The sequence below is a fragment of the Fusarium poae genome, chromosome 4, assembly GCF_019609905.1.
Source record: "Fusarium poae strain DAOMC 252244 chromosome 4, whole genome shotgun sequence".
In the NCBI taxonomy this organism is placed as follows: domain Eukaryota; kingdom Fungi; phylum Ascomycota; class Sordariomycetes; order Hypocreales; family Nectriaceae; genus Fusarium; species Fusarium poae.
In genome coordinates this window covers 5,605,741-5,631,764 of record NC_058402.1, presented here as the reverse complement: position 1 = coordinate 5,631,764, position 26,024 = coordinate 5,605,741, and the positions used below count along the sequence as shown (strand labels likewise).

The 26,024-nt window shown below is 47.9% G+C and overlaps 9 protein-coding genes across 9 annotated transcripts; 5 read left to right on the top strand and 4 right to left on the bottom strand.

Moving 5' to 3' along the window:
* Nucleotides 1-18: 18 nt before the first annotated feature.
* Nucleotides 19-996, bottom strand: ESF2 (RNA-binding ATPase activator esf2; the record flags this gene model as incomplete). Its single annotated transcript, XM_044856269.1, has 1 exon — nucleotides 19-996. One exon carries the CDS (start codon nucleotides 994-996, stop codon nucleotides 19-21), a length of 978 nt encoding a protein of 325 aa, XP_044703582.1.
* An 893-nt stretch (nucleotides 997-1,889) lies between these two features.
* FPOAC1_011901 (uncharacterized protein) lies at nucleotides 1,890-3,510 on the top strand (the record flags this gene model as incomplete). Its single annotated transcript, XM_044856268.1, has 4 exons — nucleotides 1,890-2,294; nucleotides 2,356-3,070; nucleotides 3,121-3,290; nucleotides 3,397-3,510. 4 exons carry the CDS (start codon nucleotides 1,890-1,892, stop codon nucleotides 3,508-3,510), a joined length of 1,404 nt encoding a protein of 467 aa, XP_044703581.1.
* Nucleotides 3,511-5,224: 1,714 nt separating this feature from the next.
* Nucleotides 5,225-5,786, top strand: FPOAC1_011900 (uncharacterized protein; the record flags this gene model as incomplete). Its single annotated transcript, XM_044856267.1, has 3 exons — nucleotides 5,225-5,413; nucleotides 5,472-5,530; nucleotides 5,603-5,786. 3 exons carry the CDS (start codon nucleotides 5,225-5,227, stop codon nucleotides 5,784-5,786), a joined length of 432 nt encoding a protein of 143 aa, XP_044703580.1.
* Nucleotides 5,787-6,324: 538 nt separating this feature from the next.
* Nucleotides 6,325-7,883, bottom strand: FPOAC1_011899 (uncharacterized protein; the record flags this gene model as incomplete). Its single annotated transcript, XM_044856266.1, has 2 exons — nucleotides 6,325-7,387; nucleotides 7,615-7,883. 2 exons carry the CDS (start codon nucleotides 7,881-7,883, stop codon nucleotides 6,325-6,327), a joined length of 1,332 nt encoding a protein of 443 aa, XP_044703579.1.
* A 1,042-nt stretch (nucleotides 7,884-8,925) lies between these two features.
* FPOAC1_011898 (uncharacterized protein) lies at nucleotides 8,926-12,441 on the bottom strand (the record flags this gene model as incomplete). The annotated part of the gene is made up of 1 exon (XM_044856265.1): nucleotides 8,926-12,441. The coding sequence occupies one exon, from the start codon at nucleotides 12,439-12,441 to the stop codon at nucleotides 8,926-8,928; it is 3,516 nt and encodes a 1,171-aa protein (XP_044703578.1).
* Nucleotides 12,442-16,087: 3,646 nt separating this feature from the next.
* Nucleotides 16,088-18,322, top strand: DBP7 (ATP-dependent RNA helicase dbp7; the record flags this gene model as incomplete). The annotated part of the gene is made up of 1 exon (XM_044856264.1): nucleotides 16,088-18,322. The coding sequence occupies one exon, from the start codon at nucleotides 16,088-16,090 to the stop codon at nucleotides 18,320-18,322; it is 2,235 nt and encodes a 744-aa protein (XP_044703577.1).
* An 807-nt stretch (nucleotides 18,323-19,129) lies between these two features.
* FPOAC1_011896 (uncharacterized protein) lies at nucleotides 19,130-19,420 on the top strand (the record flags this gene model as incomplete). The annotated part of the gene is made up of 1 exon (XM_044856263.1): nucleotides 19,130-19,420. One exon carries the CDS (start codon nucleotides 19,130-19,132, stop codon nucleotides 19,418-19,420), a length of 291 nt encoding a protein of 96 aa, XP_044703576.1.
* A 2,347-nt stretch (nucleotides 19,421-21,767) lies between these two features.
* On the top strand, nucleotides 21,768-22,463 carry FPOAC1_011895 (uncharacterized protein; the record flags this gene model as incomplete). Its single annotated transcript, XM_044856262.1, has 2 exons — nucleotides 21,768-22,126; nucleotides 22,181-22,463. 2 exons carry the CDS (start codon nucleotides 21,768-21,770, stop codon nucleotides 22,461-22,463), a joined length of 642 nt encoding a protein of 213 aa, XP_044703575.1.
* Nucleotides 22,464-22,887: 424 nt separating this feature from the next.
* Nucleotides 22,888-24,556, bottom strand: FPOAC1_011894 (uncharacterized protein; the record flags this gene model as incomplete). The annotated part of the gene is made up of 3 exons (XM_044856261.1): nucleotides 22,888-23,232; nucleotides 23,280-23,571; nucleotides 23,622-24,556. 3 exons carry the CDS (start codon nucleotides 24,554-24,556, stop codon nucleotides 22,888-22,890), a joined length of 1,572 nt encoding a protein of 523 aa, XP_044703574.1.
* Between the last annotated feature and the right edge of the window lie 1,468 nt (nucleotides 24,557-26,024).

The following is a 26,024-nucleotide window of genomic DNA, read 5'->3' as shown; positions in this document are numbered from 1 at the left end:
TGTGTGGCTTGTATGAAATTAGAAAATCTTGCTTAATACCCTCGTCACCTCAGCTGGCTGATCTTCGCCATCCGTCTTCTTCTTCGCTAGAGGAACTTGCTTGAACGACCGTTTGATCTGTCGCACCGACTCGTCCTCCTGACCCTCCGCATGGGTCTCTGCCTTCCTCTTCTTGGCCTTGGCCTTGACCGCCATACCGTCCAACATCTTTGCCTTCTCCACGTTCCTGACAAACTCCTTGTTCTCCTTTGTCGACTTGCTAATCTCGGCTCTCATGCGGCTAGAGCGCTCTGCGTTCTCTGCGGCAATTTGCTCTGTAAGGTTGTGCCACTTGAAGCCCTTGAGGTATAGTAGGTTCCATAAATCATCGTGGTAGTAGCTGCCTTTCTTGCCGCCAATGGTGCGCGCGTTGAGAAGATCGCAGACAGCCTTGGCATCCTTCTTTTTGGTGAACTCGACCCAACCCTCGGTGTAGGAGCGCTTCTTGTTACCACCTGCGCGAACGCGACGAGCATGCGAGGCTGGGTCTTCAGGGGCGAGGAAGATGCGGTTGATGGTGCCGTAGGGCTCGAGGAGAGATCGCAGCTTGGTGGGCTTCATAAAAGGAGGTATGCGAGAAAGGTAGACAACGCCTGATTTCTTAATGGCAGCTTCGGAGGCGACGAGGTTCTTCTTTGTGAGGGTCCTTGTAATGTCGGGCAGTTCTGTTGATGTTGTGTCTTTGGTGGATTTGCGCTTTGACTTTTCGGACTGGTCTTCCTTCTTGTCTTCCTTTTGTGTCTTCTTTACGTCCTTCTCAGTCGCCTCGTCTTCATCGTCGTTTGCGTTTTCATCAATATCGCTTCCTAGGTCATCTTCGTCGTCGGACTCGACTTTCCGTCGCTTGGCGCCGCGGCCACCCTTTTGCAAATCATCTTCCTCGGAGTTGTAGCCGACATCGCTATCCGCATCACTGTCGGCGATTTCTAAGAAATCGTTCTTAGTTTCGGGTGCCATGTCGAATAATGTATGCGATTGTATGGCAGCTAGGTATTGGGATTGGTGTCTCCCTATGCGAGGCTGGAGAAGCAAGTGTAGAAAAAAAGTAGTTCGCTGATAAGATAAGGTGTTACGCGATCCCTAGCTCAGACTGCAGGGGTCAGTTGAGTTCTGCTTCGATTTGGAGTACTAGGTATGTAGTCATGTGACTTGGAGGGGTAGCCAGCGACGTCACTGATAAGAAGTACCTGTACAGTACTAGGTAGGTTAGTAGTTTTGAGAGGGAGGACCTGTAAAGAGCTTCATGACAACTGAATATTGTCAGTCAGGCCCTAATCAATGCTATTAATCAGTTATCATATCAGTCTTGAAGTGCAATATTAAGATTTAAACACCAACTCTATCTACAAGTCAGAATTGTGCTAACAAAGTAGATTTTCTTGCATTTGCCCCCATTTATCTGTCTCCCAGCTACCCTTGAGTGAAGAATCGTAAATTGAGTCAAGTCAATAACAGGTACCTAGTCTAGCTCATTCACAAGCAATCTCATGACTACCCTACTCCATCCTATCAATCTTCAGATATATATATTATCATGTCTTATCATATCATAGCGGGGTTTGCATTCATGAGACCTTAGACCGCCGAGGTCGGTACTTCAAATGCGCTGTACCAAACATTAACTAACGTGGGGCAACACCGCGAGCCGCGAGCCGCCAACCGCCGTCATGAAAGATGCTACCTACTAACGTTAACTGAGAGCCCTTAGGTTTACTCATGACCTCCAACTCATATACTCCACTTCCAACCTCCAAGGTGGCCAACTACAAAGACATATACTGACTTGGTCAACTCAACTCTTTCTTCTCTCATCTCATTCTTACTTGAGTACTTCACACACAAACGTCATTATGTCTGTCGAAACAATCACCACAATCTCCCCAAACACAAACGAGGCCATTCTCACCAGGAATGGCGCCTCTGCTGCTGACCTTGAGTCTCTTCCCAAGGTCGCTACTGAAGCTTTCCAGAACTACCGCAAGACAACGTTGAAGGAGCGTCAAGCCATCGTTCGCAAGTTCCTCGATGCTCTCTTGGCCAAGAAGGATGAGCTTGGTGAGGAGTTGACTGTGCAAATGGGTCGCCCCATTTCCTATACACCTGGCGAAGTCGCCACAGCCGTTAAGCGTGGTGAATACCTCCTCAAGATCAGCGATGAAGCTCTGAAGGACACCGACGGCGAGGCCGAGAAGGGTTTCAAGCGTTTCATCCGCAAAGTCCCCGTCGGACCCGTTCTCATCATCTTTGCCTGGAACGTAAGCGCTGGCCTCGTTATGCTGCATCGCATTAGTCCATCCACTGACTCTGTGTTACTAGTACCCTTACCTTATCCTGGTCAACTCTCTTATTCCCGCTCTTCTCGCAGGATGCAGTGTAATCCTCAAGCCCTCACCTCAGACTCCCACCATTGTTGAGCGTGTCACCGATCTTCTAAAGGAGTCGGGCTTGCCCGATGGCGTTTGCCAGTACTTCCACTGCGGCTCTCCTACAGTCATGGAGACCATTGTGCGCGATCCCAAGATCGAACTTGTTTGTTTCACAGGCTCTGTGGCTGGAGGTCTCGCTGTGCAACAAGCTGCGTCTGACCGCATTGTAAATGTCGGTCTGGAGTTGGGTGGCAAGGACCCTGCCTACGTCCGATCAGATGTCGATATCGACTGGGCTGCTGCTGAGATTGTTGATGGTGCTATTTTTAACTCTGGCCAAAGCTGCTGTTCTCTCGAGCGTGTGTATGTTGATGAGAAGATCCACGATCAGTTTGTTGAGGCTGTGCAAAAGGTGCTCAAGAGCTACAAGCTCGGAGATCCGTTCAACAAAGAGACTCAAATTGGACCCGTCGTTTCCAAGCGATCAAAGCAGGCAGCCGAGGAACATATCAAGGACGCCGTTGACAACGGTGCCAAGGATGCGACTCCTGAAAACGAGACTTTCAGCAATCCTCCTCCCAAGGGTAACTTTGTGAAACCCACCCTTCTCACAGGCGTCAACCACAGCATGCGGGTCATGACTGAGGAGTCATTTGCCCCAATTAGTAAGTTTCCCAACAGCGCTTTACTTGTATCTCTGCTGACCATGATACAGTTCCTGTTATGAAGGTCAAGGATGACAACGAAGCCATTAAGTACATGAACGACAGCGAGTTTGGTTTGACTGCCAGTATTTGGACCAAGGACACAGACAAGGGATACGAGTTGGCCGAGGAGGTGGAAGCAGGCACTGTTTTTGTCAACCGATGCGATTATCCGGCACCGGTATGTTCATTTTTTCTTCTTTCTCTTTTTCCTTTGCGTTTGCCCCAAGAACAAAGGGGCTCTAGCTTGTGTAATGAGTGACATTTTGCTGACTGATTGACAATAGGATCTGGCATGGACTGGCTGGAAGAACTCTGGCAAAGGACAGACACTTAGCAAATTTGGTTTTGACCAATTTGTTAAGCTCAAGAGTTACCACCTTAAGGATTACCCCAACTAGTCTAGAGAGAGAGAGGGTTTGGCTGATGGTTAAGGAGTTGAATTGTTAGCCGGACATGGTTGGGATGTTTGGCTGCAATGACTCTGAATAATGAGACGACGTCTGTGCTAGAATGAATCAAAATAAACTGCAAGCAAACATGATAGTATTGTTTCCTACTGATGATGTACACATCATTTCTCTTAGCGACTGGGCTGTCTCTAGGAAGCGTATCCCCTGGCGAGAAGGAGAGGTCGGGAGTGAGACGAGACGTTTTCGATAACGGGCGACCAAGATAATAATGAGTGTTGACAGTCAACTGCATTCGGTAATTTATGGCAGAGTCGAACAATCTGCGACAACCAGTCACACTTGAACTTGTATGTGTAAGGAGAGGTGACGACATGTAGAATCAGTGAGTGTAGACAGTAGAAGCCAACTATCTAGACTACCTACCTAGGTAGGTAGTCTAGATTAGTAGTTAGTTAGGTGGTATTCAATTGTCGATATTAGTTAGTGTGAGTCTTATTCTTCCTCCCTTTGTATGTACAGTATGTAGCACGAGAAATTGACCGCCCCCGGAGACGCCACCGCTTCTTCCTGGAGGGCATTGCGTGTATGATATTGAAGGTGCCCTTGTACATGGATGCAATCTCATTTTAATAATCAGCGGGCCAATAAATCCCACACAAAGGAGTCACGTCAGTTCGACCGTGCCCTCATTAATCGTTAGTATCGATGGATTAGTTTGTAGGCTAGGTGGTTTTCAATGGTACGAATATAGAACTATCTGCCACGTTGGGTCCTCTTTGCGGTCCCTTCTCTTTCACTGATGACCCATTCTGGGTCGCACCAACATCCACCACACCTAAGCGGTCACCTTGAGCTGAGACACTAGCTCAGTCGGTACCCCGATGTGCTGGAATTCCAATGTGCTGGGGGCGGCATTCCAGAAGAAAATACAGTAGGTTTGCCCTGCACCCGGAGGGATGATGCCCGCTTTCAATAGAGCACAGCATTTGCATGTGCACCTGCATTTGCCTACCTACCTTAGTACCTACCTATACAAATCTTTTCTTTCTTTGTCAACCTCGTATCTTATATTAATTGGTTGCCTCTTTTCTTCTTCTTCTTTTTTTTTTTTTACTAAATCGTCTCCTTCCTTGCCTTGTACTGCTTGATCAAGTGCTTGTGCATGCTTACTTGCTTTGCATACTTCATGCATTCCTGTCCTTTCTTTTGATATCTGTCTAAACTCCACTACTTCTCAACTCTCCTTCCACTAACTTACACGACCTACCACTTCTTTGCTGTTCATTCCAATCCAACCTGGTACCTGAATTTAGTGAGACTTCATTCTAGATTAAAAGAATCTGAAGCTCTCTTTGTATCAAAAACATACCAGAAGTCAAACTCCACCAACCACTCACTACCCATCTTTCCAAGACCGCGTGCCTTTTTCCCCTTCTTTGTTCCTGTCAGACTAGACAAAACGAGGCTTCAGCTACTACTACTACTTGAGCACTGACAATTTATCTTCTATTTCATCTATCCTGTGCTTTATTCCTCATTTCCGCCTTCTCTCTCTTACAAAATTCCAATCATCCGCCTCTTTTTACACTTCTCAGCTCAGCTCTGGAACACCCAGCCCTGGTTTGGCTTTCTCATTACCTACTCTACTTCGCCTTCTTGATCTTCTCCAAGAGATATATAAATCCCCAACCAAGACGACTCAATGGGTTACACATCCTTTTACGCTTCCGAGAGACGAGATCCTCGGTGTTTTGACCTTCCCTTTAATCGCCTTCGATCTTCAACCCGATCATCAACCATGCATATTTCAGACGACTTCAACATGCTCCGTGAGCGTGTTCAGACCATCATCCGCCAGCGAAGTCGCAAGGAGAAGCGCAGCTTGGATATTGTGAGTTCCGTATATAATATACTGTCCTGGCGTTTCTGAGCTAACAGTCTACCTATAGTCTGCACCTTTCAACTTTGAAAAGAACCCAGTCAACCTTCCAGGCGTTTCAGAGGAACAGTAAGTCTACTCTGTTGTTATATATAACAACAACACAACATCTTGAAAAAAACAAAACCTGATTCTTCATAGACTTTCCATGCTTCGAGAACAAGCTGCCGCCAGTCGAATTGGCATCGCAGACCATCACAGTCCTGGCCCCATCGCTCCTCGATCGCCTTGCTCGACATCAAGCCTATTCTCCCACCCAGTACGGCCAGCCATAAAGTCGACTCCCACTTGCGACTCGGTCTCATCCACCGATAGTCTTCACTAAACGAATGTCAACACGATAATCAACATTGTATTGCTTTATTTCTTTTTCACGCGACCATTTAGAAATTTGAGACGGGGCGTCCCAACTTGGAAAGGAAACACATCACTTGCTTGTTTGAGTAACACGGTTAACGGAAGGCTGCAATATTATTACTGTATGATACACATGTAATGAAATCAAAAGGGAATCACGGTTCACACGGATGGGAAAGAGAATGGGCAGCTACGGGACCATGGGAAAGGAAACATCAACGGAATATCATCATACTCGGCGTATAATCTAATTTGAATTAATTAATTTCCTCACTTCCTATCCCGTCAAGGACCCCTAAAACTAACCCATTGAATGACACGAGTTGTATGTACTGACTTTAATGTTTCTCACGCGCGTTGCTTAGGAATGCGAATGAAACAAAAAGTCGTTGGTGGGGAGAGCGCCATAACATGGCATGGCATGTCTCATTTCATTCACATGTTTAAGACATGCATACGTCCTCGCTTCGTTTCTCTCATCTCAGATCAGATCAAGTCGAACCAAATCAGACCCAGCCGGCGTATACATCCAGGCTCTCGGAGCGAACACCTTCCATCTCTCCTTTAACGCCGAGCAGCTTGACCTTTGTGCCCTTCTCTGTTGCCCACTTCTCCAAAAACACCTCTACTCGCTGCTTCGTCTCCTCATCGTCTTTCATCAGGAGAGCCAGCGCATCGTAACCACCCGCACCAGGGACCACACCACCATAGACCCCTTCGACGGTGCTGAGAGCGTCCAGGAGCTCTGTCTGGCTCTCAGGCTCGATGGGAACCTCGCTCGCGCTGCCCATCTCTCTAATCTTCTCTCGCACAGCGGTAATCTTCTCGGGCAGCTGTGAAACATCGCCGGCATTAAGAGTGGCAATCAGTTCCTCGTTACGCTTCTGTAGTTCATCCCAAAGAGTCTTGGATTCGTCGGCGTTTGTGGCCTTCCACGCGAGGACCTTCTTGACCATACCGACGGTTTTGCTTCCGCAGTCGACATCGCACATACGCAGAACGACACCCTTGGGCATCGTGACAGCATCCTTGAGAACCTCCACATCCCACTCAGACTCGCCGTCGACGAGCTTCACCAGAGCATCAGCGAAGCCAGTCGCACCGGGTTCGGGGATCTTGTTCAGCGTGGCCGGAGAGAAGCGCCTGTACCTACACGATCCATAAACAGCCGTCGCAACATCAAAGCCCGAGCCAACCTTGCCCTGGGCAGCGCAGTGGGCAGCCTGGGCTAAGTTATGCAGCGTTCTCTTTCCTTTGTCGGAATCAATGTTAAAGAGATCCTCGGGTAGATAATGAACAAGGAGTGAGGCGGTTAGTGAGGTGACAAGAGCAGCGGAAGAGCCAAGACCAGTCTTGTTAGCATTGCTCAGAGTCACGGGGAACTTGGCGAAACGACCTGAACGAGTGGTGTCGGATTCTGAGTGAGAGTAATAGTCATTGTCTGCAAGGATGATGAGACGGGCAGATGCTAAGCTGTGACTGGGACGATGCCCAGCAACGCGGTCGATGTAGGTGAGAGCATAGCTGAGAGTCGTCTCGACGAAGGGGTTGGGGTTGATCTGAGTACCGCTGCTGAATAGTGAGTATGCAAAAGTGAGTATAACGCTTTGAAGATAAAGGTTTGTGTTGAAAGGTTGATTGATGATTGGCTTGCGTCGAACGATTCATGATCGACCAACCTATCACGGACTCGAAGCTGTTTGCGCAACCAGCCAGCCACCTAAGCATTTCCCCTCGGTGATATGGCATTCGTATATCCGGATAGTTCATGACTTTGTGAGAGAGAAGCCACTTACACTTGCAATTGAGTCACTTTGATACCGCCGCCCTCACCGGCAAGGTGATATCCATACCGCCATTGAGCATCAAGGAACTGAGGGCTATCGACCACAATCTCAGTAAGCTGAACGCCAGCGGTTGTGTGGATATCTCCTGCGATGATGTTGATGCGAGCATTGAGACCGAATACAAAGGCCGTGTACTCCTGATCCAGGACGAGGTACCCGCCAGCGAGGAAGACCTTGCCAGGAGCTGAGACGGCGATGGTGGGGTGCTTGAGGCTCATTCTGAGTGAGTGGTATGTATATATACGACAGACCAACAAGTGAGATGAGGATGAAAGATGAAACTGATATAAGATACAGACGGAATAGAACTCTTGATTGTGAGCAAAACTCTTATCTAGGACTGCTTGTAATGTAATGCAATACCGAATCGAGAAGAATCATCAAACTCCAGCGGGGCCTCATTTCTATAACGTACAGTGCAAGTGACTGGAACTATAGCATAGACCACACTGTGATCTACTAATATAATACGACGTATTAGAAAATGAATCGCCCAATAACATTCACTTCAGGTTTCAACAGAGTTTCAACCAATTTGGTTCAGACCTCGAGATTAGTCAACAGGCAGTATCGACAATTTAAGCATAAGAGACGAAATTAATAGGTCAGTTTATGCTTCTTAGACTTAGTAGTTATTTCTATACCCCAAGTCTTTCCACCCTGTCAACAAACACATTCACAAGATGTTCAAGAGTATAGACATAGATAGTTGATGGCAAAAACGCCATTTCTTCAATGGTGTATTGTATTGATGATACAAGCAGCAGGACCTCCTGCTATGCTTTCCTTTGACTTGGCCAAGCATATTCTTAGTCCTAATCTTTTCCTCCTAGCTGATATATAACACGCCCGGCCCCGTCTATGCTGCTAGCACGACATGCCATAATATATCATGACACGACATGCAAATGATTTCCCTTTCTTGGAGTGGTGATGATCTATCCAGGGAACGTCCGACCCCAAACTCAAATCATTCAGAGACAAACGCTCCACGTAAAATCCCTTTTTTTGATTCCCAAACGCCGTCCCCATTCAAGGGATCGAGGGCAACCATAGCCTCTCGAATATGACATTAATTTCATCAAAAATGTCCCCCATTATAAAGACAACCAGACCAGCCCAACCTAACCCAGCCCAAACCAAATCAAACAAACCAAACCCCACCTTCTAAACAGAACAACAGGGTATCAAGCAAAGTACGCCGGCATAAAAAAAAACATTACCATGACCACATCAACAATTCCACATCAAATAGCTCGTTTACTCAGCAACTTCTTGCTGACCTCCTCCAAGGAGCTCAAGAACCTTGTTGACAACAGCACTGGGGTAGCCGCGGGTGAGCATCTCGCCGACAACACCCTTGGCCTGTTCACGTTGCTCCACAGCCAGGAACGCACGAGTCATAGCCTCGTATGTGCTAGGCTCACGCTTCTCCCGGCCAACAGCATCATAGATGCCCTGAGCCTTTTCGATCTTCTTCTCAGCGGCCCAGCCGTGAATTAAAGTGTTGGCGATGTAAGGGGTCAGCTCCACACCTTTGCTTCGCATGTGCGCGAGGACGGGCTCAGAAGCAGCAACCTGATGATTAGCAACCATGGCCTCGAAGAGAGCTTGGTACAGGCTGGCACTGATGGGGACGAGAGACTCTTTGACAACGGAATCAAACATCTTCATAGCACCTTCCATGTCATGTAGAACGCATCCCCTCGCGTGGATAAGGGAAGCGTAGTGAACAGGTTCGACGCGCTGGCCAGAGGCACGGATCATGTCGAGGATCTCCTCAGCGGCCTCCATATCAACCGGGTCCAGAGTGGCATGAGTGTCGACAAGGAGTTTATAAGTGTGTGCAGTGGGGGCGATACCCTTAGCCTTCATGCGCTCGTAATAAGCCAGCACCTTGGACTTGTCGCGTTTAGTGGTCAAGAAGAACTGCATCATACTGTTGTAAGGAGCGGGACGAGCCTTGTAGTTGGGCATGGCCTCCATCTCATCAAACAATGTCTCAGCAAACTTCTCGTCGCTAACGCGACACAAGGCGTTGACGATAGTACCATAGGTTACAGACGTAGGCTTAATTCCGAGGTTTCTCATCTCGCCGAAGTAGAACAGGCAGTCATCAATGCGGCGCGCCTTGCCGAGCTTACCAATGAGGGCATTGTACAGGAATGAGCTGGGCTCAACACCCTCAGCCTTGGCACGGTGAAAGATGCGGACAGCCTCAGATGCTTCATCGAAAGTCTTAGTTGAGTCCTTCAGAGTGGTGATATATAGACCGAAAGTGTTCGCGGAGGGGCTAGCGCCGATTTCTAACAACTCCTGGTGGAATTGCTCAGCGCGTCCACGGTTGCCCACGGTAAGACAGGCCCCAATCATGGCATCAAGAATACTAGACCATCCGTAACGGACAACAGCATACTGGGGCATGATGGGCATATCGGTGCGGGCCATGGCAAGGATGTCATAGCACAGATCGACCTTGCCATCACGGGCAGCAGCAGAAATAAGCTTAGCGTAAGTAATGTAACGAGGATGTCGGCCGGCACGTCGCATGTTTCGGAAACGGGTGAGGGCCTCGTTGAGACGAGGTCCCTTACGACCATGGCTGCCCTCAAGATCATCAGCGATAAGGGAAGAGCCCTTGAAATCGGTGTTGTGGGCATAGGGATCATAAGTATCCTCGAAGCTGGGAAGGGCGGGAGTCGATAGGTAAGATGAAGCGACCGCGGGCTGCTGTGTGAAGTCAAGAACTTGAGGGGCTAGTTGACGGGGGTCAACGATGCCTCGAGTCTCCATGTATCGAGAGATGAACTCGGCGCCCTCGTCAATCTCTTCAACGAGATGGGACTTGGCCTCGGATAGAGATGCCCGAATTCGCTGGAACATCATCTCAGACTGATCCATACCCTCCACAACCTGCCCGGAGCCGATCAAAGCGACAGCATACATGGCTGTGGGTTCAATGAAAGCAGTAGTAACCTGCACCTCAGGACTGTTCAAGGCTTGCCAGTATTTCGAAGCGCTAACAACATCACCCTCACGAACGCTCATAGCGAGAAGAGCCGTGGCAGGAGTCACTAGATCATCGGCATACATAGGCATACCATTATAAGCGGCGATAGCAGTTTCCTTGTCGTCCTTGTCAGCAGCAACGGTGGCAATCTCGCTCATAGCCTTAGCACGGGATTCGGCCTCAACGGACTGGGCCCAGTAGAAAGCTTCCTGGTAAATACCACGGGTGATGAAGCCCTTGACAAAACCAGTTGTGACGAGAGCGTCCTTGATATCGGCAGCGCGGACACCGTACTCGTCGACGATCTTTTTGAAGAACTTCATGGCACCCTCAATCTTGTCAGTAACCACGTAGGCGTTGATGACTGCAGCGTAAACCTCAGCGTCAAGTCGATCATTGAGAGTGGTCTGGCCATCATCATGAGCGATTGCTAAGTTTCGGTATTCGTTGTAGCATTCGACAGCACTAATCAGATCCCCGGATGAGGCGAAAGCAGTGATCATGGTAGGGAACACGGCGGCAAAGGGAACGGTTTGGCTAGCCTCCATGTGCTCGAAGAGACGGAGCATGTCAGCAACACGTCCGTCCTTGGCACAAGCGGTGATCAACTGGTGATACGTCTCAGCAGTATACTCGGCAACATCAGTGTCAACCGATGTGTCGAACAACTTGATGGCGTAATCAAGACGGTCATCCTCGCAAAGAATAGCATGCTCAAATTCGTGGGACGGGAGCATGAACTTGCCGGGCTCGTCCATGCCACCGAATCGCACCCTCTTGTCTTCTAAAGCAGCCTTCAGCTCAGCAACCTCGAGGCATCGAGAAGCCAGAAGACCGACAAGAATGTTAAAAGTGTCAGCATCTGGCGAAACCTTCCTCCGGAGCATATCAGCGTAGACATCGAGAGCCTTGGAGACAATCTCAGTCTTCTTCATAGGGATATGGATGGCAGCCAACAAGAGAGCATTGTAGGCACCGGCAATTGGTTGTACGCCGATGGCCAGCATTGCCTCAAAGACTGCGGGAATCTCAACATAACGACCATCCTTTGCAAGCTTGTGGAGATGGTCGGCGTAAGACAACGATTGGGTGCCAACAGACGGAATGGCGCTTCGAGCGACACTTGCAGGGGTTTGTGACCTGGAAATCACTGGGGATCGTGACTTGAAGCCAAGGGATGAGATCGGTCGTCCTTCGGCGACAGCATTTTCAGCTGCCTCCTGCAGACTTCGCACCTCAAGCTCACGCTCAAGGGCAGCATCGATATGCGCAAGAGCTGCCTGGTCCTCAATTGACAAGTTCGACTTGACCTCAGCATCCTCAATCAAAGCTTGTTCAATAACATCCTGAGCAGCGGACTTGTCCTTAGTAAGAATGGATGCCGCAGTGGGCTTCCACTCAATGCTTTTCTGGAAATCGAACTGAGTCCATTCGGAGTCGACTTCACCGGTGGCCTGCTGGTGTTGCAAGGCCTCGAAATACGCGTCTAGACCTCCATGGTTTTGGCCGGGGCGGTGCTCTACGGACGGGAGGCCCGAAGATGCTGTGCGCTCAGTGTGGAAGGCGGAATGAAGCTGGAGGCTAGAGAAACGATTGAGTCGGTTGGTCTTTCGTCGTACAAAGACAGGTCGATTCTGTGAGTTGAGGACGTGAGGGTGAGTGGCGGCAACAACGGATTGCGCGTAACCGTGTGTTGTAATAGACTTTGCGAATGTTGATCCTTGACGGACGAAATTCGAGTAGAGGGAGGAGTATATGGTGGGCATTTAGAAATCACCCAGGAGGGAGGAGAGGAGACTGGAAGTCTTCTGTTAGTAACATAATAATTGGAAAAGCAATGATCAATGCGATCAAGTGCCGGCGGGGGAATGCCTGAGGATCTTCAAAGTTGGAGTGAAGTCGAATGATTGTGAGATCTTGTCGAACCATGCGATCCGGGGAGGCGTGGAGGCAATTGGTGGTGTGTAGTGGACCAAATCCAGAAAAACAACGAGTGACACTTACATTAGAAAAGAGGTGATGATATCAATTGCAGGTTCATTTGACAGCAAGTACGCCGTCAAATAAACGCGCAGACCAGATTAATAGATAAATGGTTGGGGAGAGGATGAAGAGAAAGAGAATCGAAGGAGAAGAAAAAAATATGACAACCGTTTGTCCGGGGTTGGCAGATTTGTCCTCGGGTGTTAGTTAATTGAGATGGATGATGAATATTCGACACGGACCCAGGCCTTAGGGTCGGGGGAGTGGCTTCCTTTTTTTGCTCTTTGCCTGAGGTGCAGTGGATACCTTGGCAGGTACCTTCTGTACATACAGGTAACTATAATTTTTTCCTCTCGCTGAAACCTACGGTATTCCTCGCTACAGTGCACGTCAAGAGGCCGCTTTGTGTGGGGAAGCCCTCACTGAGCCCTCAAAATGGAGCAAGTTTAGACTACTAAACTACCTTGTATCGCTAACTACAAAGTCCCAACATCATCGATGATGGCTGCGTGTTCATGGTGGCCTTGCCGGGACGCGGAGTTCGGGTCATGATTTTAGTTGGTTACGGCGGACTACTGAGGCCCCGCAGTGGCATTTCTGTGGGTGTCGACAGGGGTCAAGTTGTTCTCTTCCAGTGTATGGGTGCCTGGGACGCTAGGTGAGGTGCGGGAGGTTCTGGAATGAGTCAAGACCTTGTGCCTGTAAGTACCGTAAAGTTATTTCCATTCAGCTCCGTATCTGGTCCCGTCTTTTTTCTTTCTTGCTCTTGTTACTCGTTCAAAGTTCCCTAGAATCGCCGGAGGCCGATTACTACATACGTAGAAGCTTCCAGTTCCGTTTGTCAGGTGAATCTCAGGTGAAGTAGAATCGATACCTCTACTCAACCACCTACTACTCAGGTATCTTGCGGGGGGCTAATGCATGTGGCAACGATTCAAATTGCTTAGTCTATTACACGCGTATTCACACCGATCATTGATGCTGCAAAAGACGCAGTAGCGAGCAGATTCTGAAGTTCCCACTGCTCGCTCGCATAAAGCTCTAGCTGTACAGCACGTACAGTACCCATCGCAACCATCTATGAGCAGAACCCCAGACACTCAAGGCTGGCTTGAGTCCCTTTCAACCAATCAGCTTTCATGGAATTCTGGAAACTGCAACCTGTCTGGGATGTGAAAGTTTTTTTCTTCCTTGCTTTTGTAGGTAGGTTATTTTGCATGATGTTGTATCTCATTGGGTTTCTCTCTACTACAGGATCGCCAGAATCTGCATATGTGGCCAAGACTTATGAGACATGCACCTAATTAATTATTGTTGAATCTCTGTATTTTCTAAAAATGTTTTTGTGAATCTGCAGGTTTGACGCACACGACCCTTGTTCTGACCGCAAGTACATACATACATAACGATTCATTTAGGCGAACAGCGGAACAGTTTTATGGCCCATATGCAGACATTTACTCTACGTATGGATACATCGATTCATTCGTGATGTTTCCGTCAACACAACAGACCCTCAGACCAAGGGTCTTCAAGCAGTCATCGAGTAAACTAAATTAGGACTGTTAGAACCATTCATCCAACTCTCTGGTCTCTGATGGTGGCCACAGCGATAACAAACCGGTGTCTCGTCTAGCCCTCCCTGTCTTAGACTTCCTTAGATGTTGTTTTATCGAGCTTCCATTGGACGAAATATCTTGGTTGTCTCCCTTAGTGCGAGGGTCGAGGAAGAATCCGGGACTCCAAGTCCAGCCTGTCGGGTGGCTGCCAGATGTCCCGCCTGCCTGTCGAGAAAAAAAGGACACCTGGACCTTGATAACTTCAGTTGTTGTCACTTTACTTTAGTTACCTAGTGCCTAGTAGCCAGTAGTAGTTTTTTTCTCTATCTATTTTCTCTTTTTTGCTGAAGCCAGGAACCCATATTTGTAAATGTCAGGATAACATTAAGGCCCATTTAATTACTAATGGAAAACAAAAGTCGCTGATATCTTTTTCAAATGTGAAAAAGAGTACCACTATGGATCTCAAATCATCACATCATTGACACCGATCAAGTGTGATAGCAAATTTCAGTGTCAAGACACAAGGTGTGGCAAACCACTTTAAAGTCTACCATGTTTTCTGTGCAAAACAATCGTCAACTATAAAATTACATTGCCAAGTGCAGAAGACTCCAAAGTTACAGTACACCAGTCTCACCTCCGGGGCAATTAGTGCAACTCCGCCCTCCGTCAGCTCCTCTATTTGTCCTAGCTGCAAAGTAAAAAAATAACAAGGCTTGATCATGCTACAGTTAAGCAGTCATCGCTGTGGCGACGTCGACAAAGTACTATAGGTACTGTACCGTACCGTGTTAGGATTCCAGGGCTGCAAATGCAATTTTGCTCCGTCACATGGATTGCCCATCAACGAAAAAGACCCGTTTTGAACGGATGCTGCGGATCAATATGGATTTCGATTCCTGATTGATGATGACAATCCTGATCCCTGACCTGTCACTCTCTCGCTAGAGGTAAATAGCCGAGTCCGATCGGGTGTAAGACACAAGCCCGATATTTTCGCTTCTTTAACTCCATCAATATCCGTCTAAACATTGGATATCTTGGAGAATTGAAGTCCAATTGGCGGTCCAGTACAGGTGATTATCACTTGTTAATCCGTGGCAGTATCCGGTCCGGAATTCGAAAACTTGATGAATCTCCGGCGCTACTTTGTACTCGGACCAAAGTTACGAGTTGCTTATGCCTGAGCTATTCGATGACCCGAATCTATCAGGTCTTTGGCTGTCTACGTGTAACTCAACCCGTTTATCATGTCCCAAGATGTACATAAGCACTCTGACGTAGCACTAATTTACTGGAAGATTACACTCACGTAGGTTTAGATTGCATCAAGTCACCTGGAGGGCTGTTGTGTTACTCTGCATTTGCATGTCACCCCTTTGCTTACGCGGTTTCAGCTTTGCGATTCTGCGGAATCATGAACGTGTTCCCTTACTCCCCTGTTCAACTTTCGGCGCCATCTGGTATCAATCTATTTCCTCTTGGGGAATCTCGGAGGATCGATTCAAGATTGACAATTATGAAGATATTTGTATCACTTGATACTCCAAAGTCCGGGATTTCTCGAATACTCTTATCTTGGCTGTCTTGTGATATCCAAGCACCCCTCGGTTGGTGTTCACGAGACTATTTTCAGTTTCGTTACGATCATCATACTTCCGATTCGCGAAGAGCTTCTCTATGGTCAATCCATCTGTACATCATGACAAGAATTGTAGATCCTTGAGATCTAGACCGCGGTCGCGTGTCTTATCAATAGATAGGCGATAAGATAACATTTCCCCACTTAATATTTTTTCTTCATTGTACCGAATATCGCAAGCCCCACGTATAACCTCTGTAAACCAACTTCGACAACACCGCAACGATGGCCGACGATGGAATGCTTCTGAACTTCGACCTAGGGTCTGGACCTATCAAGCCCCAGGTTAAGTTCAAAGGTGGACGCTGGCGCGATAGGAAGCAGGCTGAGAAGTCAGCAAGGATAGCCTCCGGAAAACAGTCTCAGCCAAAATCTCCAACAGATGGACCCGATGAAGGAAGATCCTCAAAACGTCAGAGGATAGGTGATGGGGACTTTGACGATGGCTTTGATCATAAGTCAGCCAATAGATTTGCTTCGCGACCAAGGCGTTCCGACAACGATGGCCATGGAGGAGCGTCAGGCCAATCTAGGAACCAGCAATCAGATGGCAAGTCGAAACAGGTCATCTCGCGTCTCTTCTCGTTCAATCCCGCTCAAAAGACGGACGTAGAAGAGAAGCAGGATGAATGGACTGCTCCAGAAGCGACCAACGCGCCACTGTCAGATGTTGCCAACTTCGGTACCTTGACAATATCTGCACGACTTGTTGACGAACTTGGCAAGATGGGCCTCGAGCGACCTACGGCCATTCAGAATAAAGTCATTCCCCACATGCTGACGAGCAGCTCCGATGCGTTTGTACAGGCCGAAACTGGTTCCGGAAAAACGTTGGCCTACCTTTTGCCTGTCCTACATCGCGTTCTGCTTCTGAGTGTGAAGGGGGGTGCCCAGATTCATCGAGACTCCGGCGCTTTCGCAATCATTGTTGCGCCTACTCGCGAACTTGCTAAGCAGGTCCACACAGTTCTCGAAAAGCTCATCCGACCGTTCCCGTGGCTTGTCTCGACAGCGATTACCGGAGGAGAGTCCAAGAAGGCAGAGAAGGCTCGCATACGAAAGGGCGTCAATTTCTTGGTCGCTACCCCCGGACGACTTGCCGATCATATTGACAACACCAAGGCGCTCAACCTAAGCACCGTTCGATGGCTAATTCTCGACGAAGGTGATCGACTTATGGACTTGGGTTTCGAGGAGGACTTGAAGAAGGTCATCACAGCACTCAAGGCTGTTGACGTTTCGAATACTTTACCCGACGGAACACCGCTCATGGCGCTGCCCGAACGAAGAGTTACAGTACTATGCTCGGCCACTATGAAGATGAACGTGCAGAAGCTAGGAGAAATGAGTTTGGCGGATGCGACGTTCCTGGCGGCAAAGAAGGAGGATATGGAGCTCGATGTGGAAAAGAGCGAGATGAAGGCACCTGCACAACTTCACCAGTACTACTCCGTGGTTCCTGCCAAGCTAAGACTCGTTACTCTGATCTCGTATCTCAAGTCTACATTCTCCCGGCGCGGAAAGACCATGAAGGCTATCATCTTCATATCTTGCGCCGACTCTGTCGATTTTCACTACGAGCTACTGCGAGACCCCAACAACACCGAGGCACCTGTGGCAGCTTCCAAGGAGGCAGAATCAGTCTCCAAAACAGTGTCAAAGGCAGCGTACATTACTTCACCCGCCAGCCCCGAGGTTGTTCTTCACAGGATGCACGGATCCCTATCGCAACCTATCCGTACAGCTACTCTGAAGTCGTTCTCAGCTTGCAAGTCACCATCCCTTCTAATCACCACCGATGTTTCCTCCCGAGGTCTGGATATTCCTTCGGTCGATCTAGTCATCGAGTACGACCCTGCATTCAGCTTCGCCGATCATATTCATCGTGTTGGTCGAACTGCTCGTGCTGGTAGACCTGGTGACGCTATACTGTTCCTCCTCCCCGGAACTGAAGAAGGCTATATCGAGCTACTGAAGGCGTCAACACCACCAACTCCACAATCCTACGACTCTATCTTGCAAAAGGGGATGATGACCAAGCTCGAATTTCCGATTGAGACGACTGCAAAACCGGAAGACGGACAGTCTTTCCACGACAAGGCGGAGTCTCTTCAGTTACACATCGAACAGCGCTTGCTCGGAGATACCAAGCGGCTAGAACTTGCTCGAAACGGTTTCAAGTCCCACATCAGAGCATATGCTACACATACCAAGGAGGAGAGGAAGCACTTTGACATTTCAGAACTGCATCTAGGACACACAGCCAAGAGCTACGGCTTGAGAGAAGCGCCTGGAGGCATCGGACAGGGTGTGGAGAGGAAGACCAAGAAACGAACGAATAGGGGTGTCGAGAAGAACACAGAGCAGGCTGTGGGGGACGAGAGGCAAAACCAGAACATAATCAGGAAGAAGAGTATGATGTTGATGAACTCGGCGGCGGACGAGTTCAACATTGGTTAGATACCGGATATAGCGACATTCCTTGCTTGGGTTTAAATTTTAGATCTACATTAAAAGTCGGTCATGATCATCATGCCCATCTTGATTGTTCCATTGTACTTCCACGCATTTTCCCCTCCTACATATTGTACAGGCTCGTGCTGCTAAGCTTTAAACGTCATGGACTGTGCCAAGATCCTGAAATCATGACGATACGAGTCGACACTTCTTGCATCGCGCATAAATCTTGGAGTGCTACACAAGGATGTTGTGATGCTGTCGTTGACCAGTCACAGCCTCACAGACTGACATTTAACGGACGAGTGCGCCACATCTGGCAGGTGTATGGTCTCTTCCAGGGGTCTTGTCAGTCCAAGATCCAGGCGCATGACATCAAAAGCTCACCATGAGCGTTGTCTGGAGATGCCTGCTAGAGCAGTCAGGCTACCCTATAATATTTCGGAGCAGGACCACCTCTGCATATCTCAAACACCGGAATGCGTAATTGTGTGTCGAGGAACGTCATTTTAGAGATTCGGGAGGGAGGGATATCAGAGTTGTGTGGCTGGTGCCTTGAGGTCGACCCAATGAATATGACGGATTCGCAGGTTTTTGACGTCATGTGGTGATGTAACTTGGCTGGTGATTTGCATGCATCAGATATTCGAAGGATTCCAGGGTGATGGAAATAACATTTAAGAGGCGACTCTTTCCACTGAATTCAAGTGTCTCATTCTTCAATCTGCAAGATCTAAAGCCTCAGTGCAAACCTCAAGCAAAACAAAAACAAACACCACCAATTTAACACCACCACCACCAACTGCCATCATGAACAACAACAAGAATAACAGCGCCGCTGGCAATGTCGGCGACACAGTCGGAGGAGCCGCCAACTTCCTCACCAGCACCTTGGGCAACACCGTCGGTGGCCTCGGCCGCACGGTCGGCAACGTTACTGGAGCTGCGACTCGCGGTGTTGGCGATACCGTCACCGCGGCGACTGGCAACACTGGACAGCCCATCGGCGATGCTGTTGGCAACATCGGCACTGGAGTTCAGGGCGGGCTTGACAGCATCTCCAAGGGTGTCGAGGACGCTGGACAGTGGAAGAAGCGATAAATCATGATTAACGACAAAAAACAACAAACACGATGTCACGATGACTTAGGCCATTGAAGGAACATGTAATACTGGGAATAGCACCTAAAGTGTATCAATACCTAATCAATACAATCATACATTAATTACTCTCTACTCGGTGCAGGTCAAATGCACTAGTGTTCAAGCTACGATCAATTACCAGACCGCCAATAAGCTCGACTTATCAATTTATATAAGTTTACAGCAAACACCCTTCTCCATGACCCGGCATCAAGCCAAGCACATAATGAAAGGTTTAAATCAAAAATTGCGCCCCCTATGGCCCCGAAGGACAATAGAGCAAGGAAACGACTCCGCGATGTGCAATGCAGGCCTTCCATGCTGAGGAAGCCAATTCATGAGCTGGCCTCCTCGGAACAAGGTAAGTATGAAGAAGAAAAGAAAAAGAAGAGGAAAGGTGAGTAGGCAGCCGAGACTATATACTGGGCTTGAATGGTGGTCCGTGCGTGAGTGATTACGAAGGCGGCGCGCGCTGGCAGAATACAGTCTTCGTGAAGCCGCTCGGGAGCAGGAAGCTCCGAGATACTCAGGCCTGGTTACTCGGCCGCAAGTGGAGAGCTCATCTTGTTTGAGTTTGATGTGTACTTGGCGATAACTTCAATGTTGAATCCCACCTTTAGATATCGGCCGAAGTGGGATATTAGTGACCACTTCCCAACAAAATGCTTTGATTCTGGATGCCAGCAAATGGAAATACTTAGCTAACAGTTACTAACATCTTACAAACCTGTCAGTCGTGGCGCAGGCCTACGTATGTCCCGTTGACGATGCTGATAAGTGTGAAGTTTAATTCTTACAGCTTCTACTTTGAGATCTGTGTCCGAAAGTAAAATGTTCAAGATCATGGGCAACATCAATGTTTGGGCTGGTTATAGGGTAACAGACATCGCTTGGGTATTGCATGGAAAAGTTGTCATTAAGGACCGCTGCATGAAACATATATTTCTATAACTATAGAGCTGGTATAACTATAGCCTAGTCGGGAAATTGTTGAATATCTCACCGACTTTGATAACATCAATCGTTACAATGTCTGGACTTGAATGTGGGGAGGGAAAATCAGTGTCTCCTTTAGCATTGCACTATTGGGTCATATCAATAGTGGTGGAGTCTTTGTTTGACATTAGAATACATAGTTGTCATGCTTTGACCAGAGGTAGATCGCGCTGATCAAAGTTTATTGTTTACTGTTACCCAACTGTGAAATCCTTGTTTAATTTAATGTTGGTGAAAGTATCGCCATTCTCTGCTCGCTCTCGTGCCTGCATCAGTACACTACCGACCTAATATATGGTTACCTAGTCGTAATGGCGGTTACTGGTAAACGACTATTGTCGAGTTCGTTGTTTGGTGGGTAAAGAGATTTGTTCTGAATCGATCTAGACCGGAGGCCTCGTGCTCATCAATAACAAAAACGTCCCAGAACCTGTCAATAATGCATTGCAGTATGCCAGTGGCCTGCCACGCGCGCCAAGACCCAAATCCGGGGTATATACTAGTCTCGGTAACGAAACTTTTAGACCCTGAACTAACATTCATTGGGTCGGGTACAGATAGAAACACGATAATATGGCTATTAACCAAGCCAAGCAGTTTCAACTCGACTGACACGTTTTCGGCTACGGTGCGAGTTATCTCCTGTTTCGAATCTCCCAGCAAGAGAGGCTCGACCTGTGATAATTCTCTTCGAGGCGCCAGGCCTATGGCGTCCTGCACACAACGGCGATGGCGTCCAGACTATTGTTTTTCGAAACGGTATAGCATGCCTGGCTCAGGGCGCGCCCGCTTCTACGGCATTGAATTGCCGACGTTCGAGAAAAGAAAGCCAATTCAATCAATTGCCTAGGTCACTAGTAGGCGGCATGGAGTTGAGCGATGCTACACGAAGAGTCTCGGGTTCGTTTAACGTCTGGTTTTATCTAGCGCCGTCTATCCGAAAGCCAAAACAACTCAGGTCGGAGTATCAAACCATCCGAACTGGTAGATTTGATACATATGCCGAGTGGCTGAGGCTGTGAGCGGCCGACATGACCCTGTGCTTCACCCTTGTTTGAGGTTAGTAAGAAGTTTCTAACAGTCGCATCTGGTACAGTTACATCGTGACAGGGGTTCAGGGTCAAGTAGATTTCAGTCTGTAAGTGCGAATTGGAACAAGTATAAAGAGGAAGGAAGAAACACTCGTTTTCCAGAATAGCATCAAACATCACACACTCTCATCATCTCATCTCATCTCATCTCATCCCAACTCTACAAACATACCAACAGCTCAATCCTCTTCTACACCAACACTAATACAATCGCCACAATGCACGCCTCTCCCATCACTCTTCTCGCACTTTCTGCCAGCTTCGCCTCAGCTGCTAAGCACTTGGTCAAGGTCGGAGACGGTGGTCTGACATTCGAGCCCGCCGAGACCACCGCAAAGGTTGGCGACACTGTCGAATTCCACTTCTACAAGGGCACCCACAATGTCGCCCAGAGCAGCTTCGCCAAGCCTTGCGAGCCCATCAACAGCACCGCCTTCTTTAGCGGCACCTGGGATGTCAAGGAGGGCATGAGCGACAAGGTCTTCACCATCAATGTTACGTCCGAGGACCCCATCTGGTACTACTGTGCTGTTGGAGCTCACTGCCAGAACGGTATGGTCGGTGCTATTAATGCTCCGTAAGTTCATACTTCTTCTACATTCAAGGTCATGCATACTAACAGGATAAACAGTACGAGCGGACAAAGAAGCTACGCCAACTTCGCCAAGGCTGCTGAGGACTCTGATGACAGCGTTGCTCCCCGATCTACTGGTGGCGGTGAGATTGCCACTGCCACCGGTACTTGGGCCCCCTCTGGTACCGCCGAAGCTACCGGTACCAGCACCGAGACCAGCGCTTCGTCAACAGAGTCCTCAGACGCCAACGCTGGCCTTGAGGCCAGGGGAGAGATCCGCTGGGGTCTGATGACTGCCGGTATGGCCATGGCCGGTCTCTTCGGCGGATTGATGATGTAGATCTTCTCTGCGTTGGTCAATTGTGTTTTATGATTCATGCCCTGGTTGGCATTTTATTAAGTCAAAGCTAGCTAGACTAGCCACTGGACTTTGTATGAGCTTATAGACGACCTCCTGCGGGAGAGATGATAATAAAGATACCACTTAACTTACATAATGTCCCGAAGCAGGATCAGTGACCCAAAAATGTGCTTTCTTTGACTTGCAGAAATAACGGCAGAAGAGCATAGTATTGTAGGCAGCCCTTGCATAGCACAGTGTTGCCTATTTGTGATATTAGACAGATTGGCCGCTAGAAGACCGAGAGACGAAATTAAGAGACCAGTTTATGCTACTGAGACGATACTTCTTAGGCTCTTTAAAGCCCCAAAAGCTCTGAGGTCAACTTCGCTACCTACGAGCCATCTGTCGACGATCGTGGCATCTATCTCTCTACAGTATTTAGCCATTCGAATGTGTTTAACAATTCAAACTTGAACCCTAGGGAACGAGGAAAGCCTTGACCCAAGGGTTCCAATCCCGCATCGTTTGTCGGCGAAGTATTCAAGTGCTCATCAAGCACTCGCTGGATGATAGTCTCGCAATCACTGCATACCACTCTGTTTGGCGAGCCTGGACCAACCCAGTTTAGGAAAGCGACAAGCATGCTGAGTTGCTGTACGATACTCGATCTTGAAAGAGCAGGATTTAGAGAGTGAACACCAAAGAAAGTTGGTCGAAGTAACTCTTGACACAGAATACCACCCCCAGGAGCAGCATATGCAACTAGCTGTTCAAAATTAGAAAACGCTAACGATAAGAGCCGCAGGCACTTACTAGCCATTCAAAATTTCGCCTCATAGGGGCGAATCTGTTCTTGTGTATCCAAAGTATAACTGTGACTTTGACTAAATCAAAACTGGTTGTCAGCAAGGAGCCATCATCGATCGCCCCATGCTGGAGCAATAGCCGTTCTATCACGAAGATATCCCTCTTATGGCTCAGATAGAGCAAGATTCGCAAGTAAAGAACATTTATATCAAGATCCGGTTCGTCAAGATTTTGGTAGTCAAAAATCAAATGTGATGGCATCTCGAAGAAAAACTGGTTTACTCGAGCCTTGGTGTCTCTGTTTCATCTTAGCGAATATGTATAAGCCCTACTCATCGACATACTTACTCAAGATAATCAAGCGTAACGTGAGTGTCATTACCAAGTGCAATCTCTATCACCTCGTCCAAAAGATAGGACTTCAAGAAGCGAGCCCGTATATAGCTGTTGGCATGGATCTCGCCCTTGGTATTCCAGCCCCATTCATCCAAAGCCTCCAACTCCTCTGTCATTGATTCTTTTGATATCATGCAGCTATCAGACAAGTCCAAGGGGGCCTGGGATGAGCAGTAACGGCGACTAAGGAGTGGCGGTCTGCCAGTAAATGAGACCATGGACTTGTCGTTGGCAAAGATGTAGCAGTAGAGAAAACGCCTATTTTCGGTGCAGAATGAAATCTTTTCAGACTTTCGTTGAGACTTGGATGTTTCTGGAGCGTGACGACCAAGAAAAAGTAGCATTGAAACACACAGGCTGTGTGCATTCCAATACACGGGGCTTGCATCGCCATAAACCAGAGTTGCAAGCGCGGCATGTCGACGACAGAGATCGAGCAACATATCGTTCCCAGCTGTAAACTGGCGTGATATTTCGATGATATAGTACAAATGCTCGTGTGAAACGACAGAAGATTTCTTGCCCTCTACCCACTTGAGTTGGCGGTACTTTAACGTCGACAAAGCATCCGAGAGGCCCTCAACATGTGCCCATAACAGACCTATTGATTCCCATCGAATATTTTGTCCACAGAACTGAGCTATCCACTCATCGAAATTGTCAAAAGTATCTTGCACTGGTCGAGCGGTATTGCGGCACAGAATATCAGCAACCTCCTCGTCAAAGGACTCGCTACCTTCGAATTGGCGGAAGAGCTGCCGCAAAGAAGTAATGATTTTTGACACAGCAGCATGAGACCACGATGTTGATTCGTGACCCGGTTCATCATGGAATACCATATGTGCCTCTGGCCGCTCTGGGAGGTATTGTAGAACAACAAGACACATTTGCTGTGTTGGTAAAGGCAGTCTTCGTAAGCATATATCTTCATTTCTGGGACTTGATATATCAGTGCAGTCTGGGCTTGTCGCCGGAACGGATAGACTTTCGCGGGCTCCCTGAAAGGCAGAATTGTAACTTGTGAAGCCAAGATACCCGGGATTGAAAGCGTAATCTCGTATCATGGGCGTGACAGGCTGTGAGTTTCTTGTTTCTGACATTGATGGACTCAGTAGCTCTAGACCTGCTTGAGTCGTTCTCTTGGCTCCGGTCCGTGATGTTGATATTGTGTAAACACAAATATCCCCCCTCTTTTGACATCTCACGCAGTCTGGTCGTCTGTGATCACATGCAACTTTACGCGATCGACACTGATCACAGGCCTCTAATCGCCCATTCGGTCGTCGAGAAGACTTGTGAGGCGCCTTACTCATGATATCTTGAACAGTAGCGTGATCTTTTGAATACAGGGACGATTCAGTAAAAGGAAATGGCAAAAGCAAAAGTCATACACACTTGATTGGGATGTAAGTCGAAGAAATACGACGAGTCAAAAAAAAAAAAAAGGCAACCAGAGCAAAATGCTGCAGAACCACGAGAGTTAGAGTAGATTGTATAATCACAAATGAGAGCGCGTCGGTTCCAACGATGTACTGAGGTGTTGAAGCCACATGCTCGGCTTCGGCTTCGGCTTCGGCTTTGTCATAGACGTCGGCTTGTAACACATAGTTGGTAGACAAACAAATAACTACAGAGAATGACCGTACGAACTTCTGATATTTCAGATAGGAAAACGTCCGACTACTTCCTTCTTATATGATATCTATACTTTTGGTTGGATTTCTGCAATGAGGAAGAAGGGGAGGGTTACAATTTTCAAAAAAGGGAAAAAGGAAAAAAGTCAGTTGAAGAATAGAGTGGTTTTGTGTAAATATAATATCTCACGAGCGGCATATATATTCAAGTTAAAGACATGTGAGCATATCGGTAACAATTTTAGATCGAGGTTGTTATCTTGATAGTATATAAAAGATTAAAATTGAGATTTGAGAGATGTCATGTCATAGGTATCAACATGACAGTCACATGCAATGGGGAAGTACTAGATAGATACCTACTTACCTACTACTACTACTAGGTAAGTCATAGTACAGAAGTGTTTTGTTTTCAAAATCATTAGGCCAGGGAGTGAGAGAAAAGTTATCCGATCGCTAAGATTTGGAGCGAAATAATGGGCAAATAAAATCCCTTCCGTCTTGTTCTTTCAGCACCCATGAGAATTTCCCAATATCCCAAGAAATTGTTTTTAAGGAGGAGATAAAGATTTTATGCTCGACGGAGAAGCCTCTTAAGTGAGTTATGATGACCTACGGCCCGGAACTAAAGGCGCTGAACCTTGCATAACTAGCGCCCCATACTTGCAGGTGGGTGGCGGGGCAATTTTCAGCCATCCATTAGAACCAGAAAATTTATCGC